Here is a 13,792-nt window from a genome sequence, read left to right on the forward strand (position 1 = left end):
TGTTGGCCTTCATAACAAGAGGAGTTGAGTATAGAAGCAAATAGGTCGTTCTGCAGTTGTACAGGGCCCTAGTGAGACCACACCTGGAGTACTGTGTGCAGTTTTGGTCTCCAAAGTTGAGGAAGGATATTCTTGCTATTGAGGGCGTGCAGCGTAGGTTTACGAGGTTAATTCCCGGAATGGCGGGACTGTCATATGTTGAAAGACTGAAGCGACTAGGCTTGTATACTCTGGAATTTAGAAGGATGAGAGGGGATCTTATTGAAACATATAAGATTATTAAGGGGTTGGACACGTTAGAGGCAGGAAACATGTTCCCAATGTTGAGGGTCCAGAACCAGGGGCCACAGTTTAAGAATAAGGGGTAGGCCATTTAGAACGGAGATGAGGAAAAACTTTTTCAGTCAGAGAGTTGTAAATCTGTGGAATTCTCTGCCTCAGAAGGCAGTGGAGGCCAATTCTCTGAATGCATTCAAGAGAGAGCTAGATAGAGCTCTTAAGGATAGCGGAGTCATGGGGTATGGGGAGAATGCAGGAACGGGGTACTGATTGAGAATGATCAGCCATGATCACATTGAATGGTGGTGCTGGCTCGAAGGGCCGAATGGCCTACTCCTGCACCTATTGTCTATTGTCTAATCCTGCCTGTGGGTGCTGTCTGTGCAGTGTTTGTACTTTCTCCCTGTGACTGCGTGAGTTTTCTCCGCCGGGTGCTCCATTTTCCTCCCACACTCCAACGACGTCCAGGTTTGTAGGTTAATTGGATTCAGTAAAATTGTCCCTAGTGTGTTACAGAGGCCGATTCATCAATAAACCCGCATGTCTTTGGGATGCGGGAGGAAGTCGGTGCACCCGGAGAATAAGGGGAGGCCATTTAGGACTGAGACGAGGTAAAACGTTTTCACCCAGAGAGTTGTGAATCTGTGGAATTCTCTGCCACAGAAGGCAGTGGAGGCCAATTCACTGGATGTTTTCAAGAGAGAGTTAGATATAGCTGCTAGGGCTAACGTAATCAAGGGATATGGGGAGAAAGAAGGAACGGGGTACTGATTTTGGATGATCAGCCAATATCATATTGAATGGCGGTGCTGGCTCGAAGGGCCGAATGGCCTACTCCTGCACCTATTTTCTACGTTTCTATGACCCAGCGTGGGGGGGGGCAGAGAAGGGATGAGTACTTTTTGTAATTTCGTCAGCACCTTCGTGGCAATTCTTTTGTGTACTTTGTATGCAAAAACAAAGAATTTCACTGCACCAAACTAGGTACAGGTGAAAAGTATCATCATCGTCATCATCATCACCACAAGAATTTCACTATTAACAGTGAATAAACCTTCAATTCAAAGCATTGTGAAGTTCACTGACGGAGAGCAGCAGGCAAACATTCCACGCATTAATGCCCAAAGCCCTGTGTAATTTATAGATAAGTATAAGTAATGGCTGATTTATCACAGATTATAAAATCTTGATCTGTTCCTGCACTTCCAATTGAGAGTCATTCTCATAAACCGCAGACTGGAATTAGATGGTCGGCCCAGCCCATCCCCACTCCATTACAATCAAACTCTTAGTTCCCTCCCGACTTAAATAAACATTCACTGACTGACATTTATAAAAAACACGTTTATGTGTGGGCGCAATTTTAATTCATTTTCCTTTAGGTTCTGGGAATTGACGTCAATTCATCTGCCTTGTTGCAGAAATATCATTGTTCTGCAACTTTTTTTTTTTTTAAACAGAGCCATATCAAAACGTGTTGGATGACACTCCTCTCCAGGATGCCCTACTCTACGACCACATTCTGACCCTCAAGGTATGTCCACTTTGAAGAAGTTCTCCTCCTCTCTTCGACGAGAGTTTAGCAACATGCTCTCTCGCTGCTCCCCCTCTGTGATTTCTCCTGCCCTCCTACTCTACGACCACATTCTGACCCAACTTTAGATAGTTCCTCTGTCCCTCTCTTCCCCTCCTCCTTCCCAGATCTCCCTCTATCTTCCTGTCTCCACCATTATCCTTCCTTTGTCCCGCCCCCCCCCCTGACATCAGTCTGAAGAAGGGTCTCGACCCGAAACGTCACCCATTCCTTCTCTCCTGAGATGCTGCCTGACCTGCTGAGTTACTCCAGCATTTTGTGAATAAATACCTCCTCTCCAGGATTGTCCCAGGATTGTCCCAAAGGGCAAAGATTTATCTTTCAACAAACAAGCCCCTCTGATAAACCCCTAGCCCTTGCTTCCTTTACTTTGACATGCAGGTTCATTTGAGTCAAAAGACACCATTCATTCAGCCACTTTCTCTTTGGTGTGGTCTGCCACATCAATCCAACAGCAGACCCTTTCATCTTCCTCCAATTCTCCTGAGGACCTCTGCGGAGAAAGCCCACGCGGTCACAGGGAGAACGTACAAACTCCGCACAGACAGCACCCGTAGTCAGGATCGAACACGGGTCTCTGGCGCTGTAAGTCAGCAACTCTGCCGCTGCACCACTGTGCCATGTCTCTCAAATCCTATAATGCTTCTTCACTGTCAATTTTCTAAGAGGATATATTTTTCTCAAGACTTATACGTTCATAAGTTCATATCCCTTGATTCCGTTATCCCTAAAAGCTATATCTAATTATTTCTTAGAAACATCCAGTGAATTGGCCTCCACGGCCTACTGTGGCAGAGTTCCACAGATTCACAACTCTCTGGATGAAAAAGTTTTTCCTCATCTTAATCTTAAAGGGCCTACCCCTGGTTGAGGCCAGTTCATTGGCTATATTTAAGAGGGAGTTAGATGTGGCCCTTGTGGCTAAAGGGATCAGGGGGTATAGAGAGAAGGCAGCTACGGGATACTGAGTTGGATGATCAGCCATGATCATATTGAATGGTGGTGCAAGCTCGAAGGGCCGAATGGCCTACTCCTGCACCTATTTTCTATGTTTCTATGTTATTCTCAAACTGTAACCCCTGGTCCTGGACTCCCCCAACATCGGGAACATGTTTCCTGCATCTAGCCTGTCCAATCCCTTAAGAATTTTATATGTTTCTATTAGATCCCCTCTCATCATTCTAAATTCCTGTGAATATAAGCCCAGTCGATCCATTCTTTCATCATATGTCAGACCTGCCATCCCGGGAATTAACCTGGTGAGTCTTCGCTACACTCCCTCAATAGCAAGAATGTCCTTCCTCAAATTAGGAGACCAAAACTGCACACAATACTCTAGGTGTGGTCACACCAGGGCCCTGTACAACTGCAGCAGGACCTCCTTGCTCCTATACTCAAATCCTCTCACTATGAAGGCTAACATGCCATTTGCTTTCTTCACTGCCTGCTGTACCTGTGTGCTTACATTCAGTAACTGATGTATAAGGCCACCCAGGTCTCATTGCACCTCCCCCTTTCCGGATGATCTGATACCATTCAGATAATGATCTGCTTTCTTGTTCAATCTGCCTGCTTGTATCTACTTTTTAAGTTCAGCATTCGCTGATTTTCTTTCAGCCATGTTTTGTTATGTCAGAGGTGCTACGTAAGGTTTCGTCTAGTTTAGTTTAGAGATAAAGAGCGGAAACAGGTCCTTCAGCCCGCCAAGTCCGCTCCGACCAGCGATCCCTGCAAGCTCACACTGCCTTACACGCATGAGGGACAATTTACAATTTTTACCAAAGCCAATTAACCTACAAACCTGTACATCTTTGTCGTGTGGGGGGAAACCGGAGCACCTGGAGAAAAGACACGCAGGTCACGGGGAGAACGTACAAACTCCATACAGACAGCACCCGCAGTCAGGATCAAACCCGTAAGGCTGCAACTTTTGATGGAAGTAATTGTTATGTTGGGTCATACCTGCACCACAGCGCCATACGTTATCACCTCTCCATGTATTTTCTTATTTTCCGTTTCATTCTGTTTCTGCTCCAGGTCTGCAGCATCCTGCAAAACCACAAAAAAAAGTGTGAGCTGAGAAGGTTTTAGAGTCCCTTTTTATGTACAATCAATACAGTCAGAAGTTTATAATGACTTTAATATAATAAACATTGTCTTTAAGCCTCCCCTGAAATTCTACATTCCAACAACCACATTACATGACAACTTTTGAGGACAACTGCAAACAACGTTTCACCTTGAAGCGTTATAAACAAGTTCTAAAGCTTTGGCTAACTATATTTTCTGTATACTGGGGACAGCATTTCTCCAGGATTGCTGATGTTAGGTGCTGCATATTTCATGAAGCAGGTTTTTATAAGACTTTGGCTGGGCTGCATTTAGAGTAGTGTAGCGACCATAGAAAGTCGTCCTAGTTGTCGAACCCTCAGATTGGCCAGCAAGGTCACGTGTGGGTGCGACCGTAGGGATTGGTCCAGAGAGCGACACCGCTGATTGGACAGCGTGGTCATGTGCGCTTTTGGCGCCCGAAAAGAGTCAGTTGGGAGACGTCTTCGAAGAGAACAGTTAGTTTTAATGGTTGTCTGTAATCTTGTTAAGAAAACTTTGTAATCGAATATTGCTGTCGCAATAAACTTCTTCAACAAAGAACAAGTTTCCAGACTCGCCATAGTAGACACAAAAAGCTGGTGCAACTCATTGGGTCAGGCATCGTCTCTGGAGAAAAGGACTAGGTGAGATTTCGGGTTCAAGGCCCTTCTTCACTGAGAGTCAGGGGAGGGGGAGAGGGAAACGAGAGATATAAACGGTACTTAGAACAAACGAATGGGAGAGAAACAGAGAGCAACGATAATCAAGGAAATGTAGAGCCCAGAATGGTCCATTGTTGGCTGTGGGATAGGTGAAAACGAGTTCATACAGACAGTGGAACTCAATACAATACAATACAATATATCTTTATTGTCATTGTACAGGGGTACAATGAGATTATGAATGCGCCTCCCATACGATGCAATAAATCAATTAGCGAGTCAGTATTAATTTAAACAACCCAATGAAACAAATTAGAACAGTTTTAAAACAGAATAAAGTGCAAGTAGATCTGTGCCGGATCACTGTGCGATGTGACCATCCGGCTCAGCAGGACCGGTTCATAGCAGCTATGGCTCTGGGGATGAAGCTGTTCCTGAGTCTGGAGGTGCGGGCGTAGAAGGCCTTGTATCGTCTGCCCGATGGTAGAAGTTCGAACAGACTGTTGCAGGGGTGTGAAGAGTCTTTGTGGATGCTGGTGGCTTTTCTGAGGCATCGTGTGTTGTAGATGCCCTCCAAGTCTGGTAGCTGTGTTCCGATAATCTTCTGAGATCTATGGACTACCCGCTGAAGAGCTTTCCTCTCTGCCTCCGTGCAGCTGAGATACCACACAGGGATGCCATGTGCCTAGTACGACAAACTAGGGTGGGGGAGGGATGGAGAGAGAGGGGATGCAAGGGGTACTTGAAGTTGCAGAAATCAATATCCATACTGCAGGGTTGGAAGCTGCCTAAGTGCAATATGAGGACATATAACTTGTTATCACCTTTCCCACAGCCAACAATGGATCGCAGGTTGGCGCGGACGGTCGCAGTGGGCCGAGGGATTTGTTTCCGTCCTGTATTTCTAAACTAAACAAACAAAATCTACACAATGAAGCAAAACAAATCAAATCTGTCCTGAATACCGTGCTCATTAAAACATTTTCCCATGCCAGCAATACAAGGTATGGATATGTTACCTGAAGTTTCTTCAACATGTCCGGAAAGTTTTCTTTGTCCTGCTTGGCTTGCTTTGCTTTCCAGTATTGTTTTTGTGCCGAATAACGGTTCATGGGACATACTTTGAAAAGGCAATCTGCAATACCAAACAAAAATAGATGATTAGTGCATCTAAATTAATAAGTCTTAGAATCATTGTCATAGAGTCATACAGTGCAGAAATAGGCTACATGGCCCAATAAGTCCACACTGACCAACACACCCCATCTACACGTCCCATTTGCCTGCATTTGGCCCATATCCCTCTACATGTTTCCTATTCATGTACCTGTCCAAGTGTCTTTTAAATGCTTTTATCGTACCTGCCTCATCTACCTCCGCTGGCAGCTCGTTCCATACACCCACCACCCTCTGTGTGAAAAGGTTGCCCCTGTGGTTCCGATTAAATCTTTCCTCTCTCACCTCCAACCTATGCTTTAGAATTTTAGACTTTACTTTTAGACTTTAGAGATACAGGGCGGAACCAGGTCCTCCAGCCCACCAAGTCTGTGGTGACCAGCGATCACCCCGTACACTAGCACTATCCAACACTCTGGGGCCAATTTACTATTTTACTGAAGCTCATTAAACTACAAACCTGCATGTCTTTGGATCGCGAGAGGAAACCGGAACACTCGGAGAAAACCCACGCGGTCCCAGGGAAATGTACAAACTCCGTGCAGACAGCACCTGTAGTCAGGATCGAATCTGGGTCTCTGGCATTGTAAAGCAACAACTTTACCGCTGGGCCACATGTCCTCTAGTTCCTGATTTCCCTTAGCAAGGGAACAAAAAGCTCCGTGCTTTCACCCAATCTATTTTCCTCATAGATACCTAGATACATGGACAATAGGTGCAGGAGTAGGCCATTCGGACCTTCGAGCCAGCACCGCCATTCAATGTGATCATGGCTGATCATCCACTATCAGTACCCCGTTCCTGCCTTCTCCCCATGCCCATTGATTCCACTAGCCCTACGAGCTCTATCTAACTCTCTTTTGAATGGTGAATCGGCACTTGCCTTCTGAGGCAGAGAATTCCACAAATTCACAACTCTCTGTGAGAAAAAGTTTTTTTCTCATCTCAGTTCTAAATGGCCTACCCCTTATTCTTAAACTGTGGCCCCTTGTTCTGGACTCCCCCAACATCGGGAACATGTTTCCTGCCTCGAGAGTGTCCAATCCCTTAACTTTGCTAATGTTGAATTGAATTGAATTGAATAAATGTTATTAGCCAAGTATGCAGACATACAAGAAATTTGTCTTGGTGCTATGCTCGCAAGTAACAACACGACTCGCAAGTAACAACTAGGAAGTTACTTTTAATTTCTTCATCAAAATCATTAATGTATATTGTAAATAGCTGCGGTCCCAGCTCCAAGCCTTGCGGTACCCCACTCGTCACTGCCTGCCATTCTGAGAGGGACCCGTGAATCCCTACTCTTTGTTTCCTGTTTGACAACCAATTTTCTATCCATGTCAATACCCTACCCCCAATACCATGTGCTCTAATTTTGTCCACTAATCTCCTGTGTGGGACCTTATCAAAGACTTTCTGAAAGTCCAGGTACACTACATCCACTGGCTCTCTCTTGTCCATTTTACTTGTTGCATCCTCAAAAAATTCCAACAGATTAGTCAAGCATGATTTCCCCTTCGTAAATCCATGCTGACTTGGACCGATTCCGTTACTGCTATCCAAATGCGCCACAACTACACCTTTAATAATCGACTCAAGCATCTTCCCCACCACCGATGCCAGGCTAACTGGTCTATAATTCCCTGCTTTATTTCTCCCTCCTTTCTTAAAAAGTGGGATAACATTAGCTACCCTCCAATCCACAGGAACTGATCCTGAATCTATAGAACATTGGAAAATGATCACCAATGCGTCCATGATTTCTAGAGCCATCTCCTTGATGCAGACCATCAGGCCTTGGGGATTTATCAGCCTTCAACACTATTTCCTGACTAATGTGAATTTCCTTCAGTTCCTCCGTCACCCTAGGTCCTCTGTCCCCTAGTACATCTGGGAGATTGGTTCTGTCTTCCCTTAGGAAGACACAAACAAAGTACCTGTTCAACTCGTCTGCCATTTCCTTGTTCCCCATAATAAATTCACCAGTTTCATGATTTCATACACCTCTATAAGATCACCCCTCACCATTCTACACTCCAAGGAATGAAATCCTAGCCTGCTCAACCTCTCCCTCTAGCTCAGGCCCTCGAGCCCTGGCAACATCGTTGCAAATCTCCTCTGCTCTCCTTCCAGCTTTGAAACTTAAAAAAATCTTTAAGTCATTGAAACCTTTGAGGATATTTCAGTATTGTTACAAAACTCAGAGGAGGTTCAAATTATGGAAATGTTGCCCTGGTGGGAATTGCATTTCCACCTTCCTCACTGAAGGTCACTGAGAAGCTGCCAGATTGCACATACGTACACGTACAGCTGCATCCATGAGCACGTTTTGTTTGCCTAAACCTTTTGAACAGATTGCTATTGTGCATCCTTTACAACAGACACAAGAGTTCAAGCAGGAAACGCGAATGAAAGTCAATTTCTGTTCAACGAACAAAACATCTGCTTCAGTAAGAGTGTTTCTTCTGCTGTCTCCTGTGCCGTGCGTTGTAACTACCGCAAATCTTCGCAGCTTAAATTCTTAGGCCAATCTTGCTTCCATTTGCAAGATGGAAGAATGACGGCAGTATAGTGGCACAGCTGGTAGAGCCGTTGCTTCTCAGCGCCAGAGACCGTGACCGTGTCCGTTTCCTCCGTGTGCTCCATTTTCCTCCCACATCCCGAAGATGTGTGGGTTCGTAGGTTCATTGGCCCTTGGGGCAATTTACAGGAGCCAATTAACCTACAAATCTGCATGTCTTTGGGAGGAAAGCAGAACTCCCGGAGAAAGCACATGCGGTCACAGGTTGGTGCAGAATTGGTGGGATGAAGGACCCGTTACTGAGCTGTAACTTCCTACATCTTTCATCGCCATTTTGTTGGTGTTAACGCTGCAGTCGGGGAGCACCTCCATGACATTAATGGATAAAGAGTGAGAACTTAAATGGAAGGTTTGACAGGACGATGTGACCAGGTTTACTTCTGTAACAGTGTGCTGAAACTGGGTGTATTCAGAACGACATTGCATTCTGGTGTGCTGTTTCTGATCAGAGCTGTCAGCAAGTGTGATCGTGCTCGGAGCAGCTACTGCAGTGGTGTCCAAGAGTCTTTTAGATAGGATCGTGGAAGTGCAGGGAACAGAGGGAGATGCGTCATGTACAGGCGATGAGATCAGTTTATCTTGGCATCATTATCGGCACAAACATCGAGTGCCGAAGGGCCCGTTCCTGTGCTATCCTGTTCTACGTTCTATATTCAATTCAGCTCGGCTCTTAAAGGCACACAGTACAGGACTAACTACGCTTGATAACCAACCATAGAGACGTGCTCCCACTCACTGAGTGATACTGCAATGATAGGAAGCAGAGGCGGGTACTTTGTGCTGGGGCAAACAGACACCATCCCAGCCGACAGTCAGCTTCGGGTTTAATCTCACATAAAGAGACTGCAAATGCTGGTTGATACCTGTGATAGACACAAATTGCTGGAGAAACTCAGCAGGTCCGGCAGCATCTTTTGAGAAAAAGGATGGGTGACGTTTCAGGTCGGGAGCCTTCTGGTCGGGAGTGCTAACATTGGATCAACGGGCTGAATGTCCTTAGATTCATAAAGTTGTTTCGGGTCTGAAGAAGGGTCCCGACCCGAAACATCACCTATCCATTTTCTCCAGAAATGCTGTGTGACCCACTGAGTTACTCCAGCATTTTGTGTCTATCTTTGGTATAAACTAGCACCTGCAGTTTCTTTACATCTTATATTTATCTTAGGCTTAGGTTTATTATTGTCACATGTACCGAGGTACAGTCTGAAGAACGGTCTCGACCCGAAACGTCACCCATTCCTCCTCTCCTGAGATGCTGCCTGACCTGCTGAGTTACTCCAAAATTTTGTGAATAAATACCTTCGATTTGTACCAGCATCTGCAGTTATTTTCTTATACTACCGAGGTACAGTGTTTTGCATGCTACTCAGTCAAATTAGATAACCCTATCCATAAATTCAATCAAGCCAAACTCAAGTATAATACGTAGAGCAAAGGGGAAGATACAGAGTGCATAATGTAGTTCTCAGCAATGTCGCGCATTAAGTCCATAGACAAAGTCCAATGTCCACAGTGGGGTCGAGGTATATTGTAGAGTACCCTGGCTTATGGAAGGATCTCTTTAAGATTCTACAATATCTTTACGAATATAAGTGTGGCTTAGTTTACTTTCATTCAGTTTAAAGATACAGCGTGGAAACAGGCTCTTCAGCCTACCGAATTCACACCAACAGCAATCACCCCGTATGCTAGTGCTATCCTACACACTAGGGACAATTTACAATTTTGCTGAAGCCTTTTAACCCCCACACCTGTACGTCTTTGGAGTGTGGGAGGAAATCGGAGCACATGGAGAAAACCCACAGGGTGCTGGGGAGAACGTACAAACTCTGCACAGACAGCACCCGTAGTCAGGATCAGACACAAAGTGCTGGAGTAACTCAGGGGGTCAGGCAGCATCTCTGGAGAAAAAGGATGGGTGATGTATCAGGTGGGACCCTTCTTTTTTCAAAGTGCTAACACTGGATTAATGGGCCAAATGTCCTCCGAGTCATAGATTCATACAGCATGGAAACAGGCCCTTTGGGGCAACTGGGCCACACTGACCAACTACACTAGTCCCACCTGCTTGCGTTTGGCCCTTATCCCTCGAAACCTGTCCTTTCCATGTACCAGTCCACGTGTTTTTTTAAACATTGTGATGTACCTGCCACAACTACCTCCTCCTAGGTAGTTGCTCGTTCTATATACCCACCACCCTTTGTGTAAAAGAATTGCCTCTCAGGTTCCTATTATATCTTTTCCCCCTCACCTTAAACCTTCTTTGCTGTATTTTGTTCATTTAAATGTTATCAGTGTAATGTTACCAGTTTTAGTCAAGATCAAAAATCAATTAAGCTTTTCACATAAAAATGTGGTCTTAAAGGGGCTGCTTGATATGATCTTACAGGTGTCGATGTAAACCAAATCTAAACTTGGTTTCAACAAGGGAAGAATGATCTATTTGTGTGATCGGATCTTGTTCCATTATCAGATGGTTAGCTGCCGAGAGACGTTTTAAAAAGGAGCATCGGTTAACACCAAGGAGGGCCATCGATATAGGAGAACCCGCTCCACTGAGAGGGGGGGAGAGGGACCCGCGCCGGCGAGAGCTACCTGGCGGGGGGGCCAGGACAGGGTGGGGGGGAGCCACCGAGAACAAAGGGGAACCCAGCGAGGGGGGGTCACGGAGAGCAGGAGACGACACTGATAACAATGAACATTTTGTAACTTAGTCGGCGCCAGACACATGGTGACTCTTGTGTACTGCCTAGGTGAGGTCCACTGTACGATTTCATCTTGGTACACGTGACAATAAAGTATCATTCAATCAGTGAAAAGCTTGTCTGTCTGCTTTATTTATTTACGAAAATAACTGCGGATGCTGGTACAAATCGAAGGTATTTATTCACAAAATGCTGGAGTAACTCAGCGGGTCAGGCAGCATCTCAGGAGAGAAGCGATGGGTGACGTTTCGGTTCGAGACCCTTCTTCAGACTAATTGTTTGTTTGTTTGGAATGCAGTTGATTTGAATTACCGACTTTCTCATTTCCGCTCTTCATGTTCTTTGGTCTGAGAGCAGAGAAGGAAATGATCATCAATATTTTCCACAAAGCTATTTCTCTGGAACTGCACGGTAACAGGAAGGAATCAGATTACCACTGTTATCTAGAGTTTGTTCTTGCTCATTCAAAGGAATAAATAGAAGGGACCAACCTTTTCCCTTGTTGATTACAAACTTGCAGTTATTTTTAGCTAACCTGTTTATTTTTTTATAACATAATGGTCTAACACTTCCATCTAATACTTGTTTCAACTCGTTGCAAATAGCTGCCCTCAGTAGAACACAAAATTCCTGGGAAGTGCCATCACATGTAGATAGGGTGGTTAAAGAGGCTTTTGACAGATTGGTCTTCATCAGTAAAAGTGTTGAGCATCGAAGTTGGGAGGTCATGTTGCAGTTATATAAGATGGTGGTGAGGCCACATTTAGAGTATTGAGTTCATTTCTGGGCACCATGTTATAGGAAATATGTTAAGTTGGAAAGGGTACAAAGAAGATTTATGAGGATGTTGCCAGGACTCGAGGGTCTGAGCTATCGAGAGAGGTTGAGCAGGCTGGGATTCTATTCCTTGGAGCACAGGAGGATGAGGGGTGATCTTCTAGAGTTGAACAAAATCATGTGAGGGATAGAAGGGGTTGAAAGGAAAAGATAGATCTGCAATGATTGAATGGCGGAGTAGATTTGATGGGCCAAAAGTCCTAATTCTGCTCTGATAACATACTATATAGATTGGCAGTTTTACTACAAGTCAAGTCAAGTCAAGTCTACTTTATTTGTCACATACACATACAAGATGTGCAGTGAAAATGAAAATGGCAATGCCTGCGGATTATGCTAAAACTACAAAACAGAATAGAATTTTTTTTTTTTAAAGACACAACACAAAAAAATCAATTAATACAGTAAATTAGTCCCTGGTGATATAAGAGTTAACAGTCCTGATGGCCTGTGAGAAGAAACTCCATCTCATCCTCCCTGTTTTCACAGCGTGACAGCGGAGGCGTTTGCCTGACCGTAGCAGCTGGAACAGTCCGTTGCTGGGGTGGTAGGGGACCCCCATAATGTTGCTGGCTCTGGATCTGCACCTCCTGATGTATAGGTCCTGCAGGGGGGCGAGTGTAGTTCCCATAGTGCGTTCAGCCGAACGCACTACTCTCCGCAGAGCCTTCCTGCCCTGGGCAGAGCTGTTCCCAAACCAGATTGAGATGTTGCCGGACAAGATGCTTTCTACAGCCCCTGAGTAGAAGCACTGAAGGATCCTCAGAGAGACTCTGAATTTCCTCAGCTGCCTGAGGTGGTAAAGACGCTGCCTTGCCTTACTCACCAAGTGCGGCAATGGTGTTGTCCATGTCAGATCCTCTGTGATGTGGACTGCCAGGTATTTTCTCTCCCAAGCTATGGCCCTACTATTGTCTCACTAATAGTGCTTGCTTGCCAAGACTAGTCCATTACTAACATTGTGCTGTGCAACTAAGCAAAGCCTAGAACAAGCTGGTCTTTAGCCTATTTCTTCTGGCTGGGCTTTCTGTTACATGATGCAAGTGCATGTGTTGTTTTTTACTCCAAAATAATTCATCTGACAAGGAAGTCAGACTTCAATTTCCATCAGCAAATAACCAAAAGTTTGGAGAGAATCCTTTGAAATGTCTTCTCGACTCTTTTCAATTAAGATACGACCTCTCCTATGTTGTAGCTAAAGGATTTATTTTTGCATTTATTTTGAATTGGTTATCTTTCAGCAATTGCTGCATCACAGTGCCAGAGACCTGGGTTTGATCCTGACTACGGGTGCTGTCTGTATGGAGTTTGTACGTTCTCCCTGTGACTGCAGGGTTTTCTCTGGCTGCTCCGGTTTCCTCCCATGCTCCAAAGACGTGCAGGTCTGTAAATTGTCCCTAGTGTGTAGGACAGAACTAGTGCCTGGGGTGATTGCTGGACAGCCCGGACTCGGTGGGCCGAAGGGCCCGTTTCCACGCTGTATCGATAAACTAAAAGTCCTTATGTACACAGAACAAAGTCCTGCTTTGTATGCTTCCTTGAAAACTAGCCCCAAAAATATATCCTTTGATTCACCATGCACAAATATGCTGAACAAACATGCAGTCTTTACATCCTGTTCAACAAATACAAAGCAACAAATTCCTAACTGAACAATGGGGCATGATATCAGCAGTAAAAAGACACTTGAGAAACACAAACAGAGACGATTGTGTGAGGAGATGTCATGTTTCTTCATACTTTAATGTATTTCCTCAACAGGTCTTTTGGTAAGTTGAAAAGTGTGACTGCAACTGTCATCGTTAAATTGTCCTTTGAAATTCATGGCAAACACCTTGAGTTCCAAAACAAAAATGTTTAAGGAATA

The 13,792-nt window shown here is 44.9% G+C and overlaps 1 protein-coding gene across 1 annotated transcript in view; it reads right to left on the reverse strand.

Moving 5' to 3' along the window:
- The window catches only part of itpr3 (inositol 1,4,5-trisphosphate receptor, type 3), a 185,378-nt gene that overhangs the window by 133,990 nt on the left and 37,596 nt on the right, over positions 1-13,792 (reverse strand). Inside the window, exons 3-4 of the mRNA XM_078420692.1 lie at positions 5,646-5,761; positions 3,836-3,922 (exon numbers count right to left, since the gene is read on the reverse strand). Of these exons, the coding sequence (XP_078276818.1) occupies positions 3,836-3,922; positions 5,646-5,761 (203 nt within the window). The remainder of the gene's footprint in view (positions 1-3,835; positions 3,923-5,645; positions 5,762-13,792) is intronic.

This window comes from Rhinoraja longicauda, chromosome 24, assembly GCF_053455715.1.
Source record: "Rhinoraja longicauda isolate Sanriku21f chromosome 24, sRhiLon1.1, whole genome shotgun sequence".
NCBI classification, from domain to species: domain Eukaryota; kingdom Metazoa; phylum Chordata; class Chondrichthyes; order Rajiformes; family Arhynchobatidae; genus Rhinoraja; species Rhinoraja longicauda.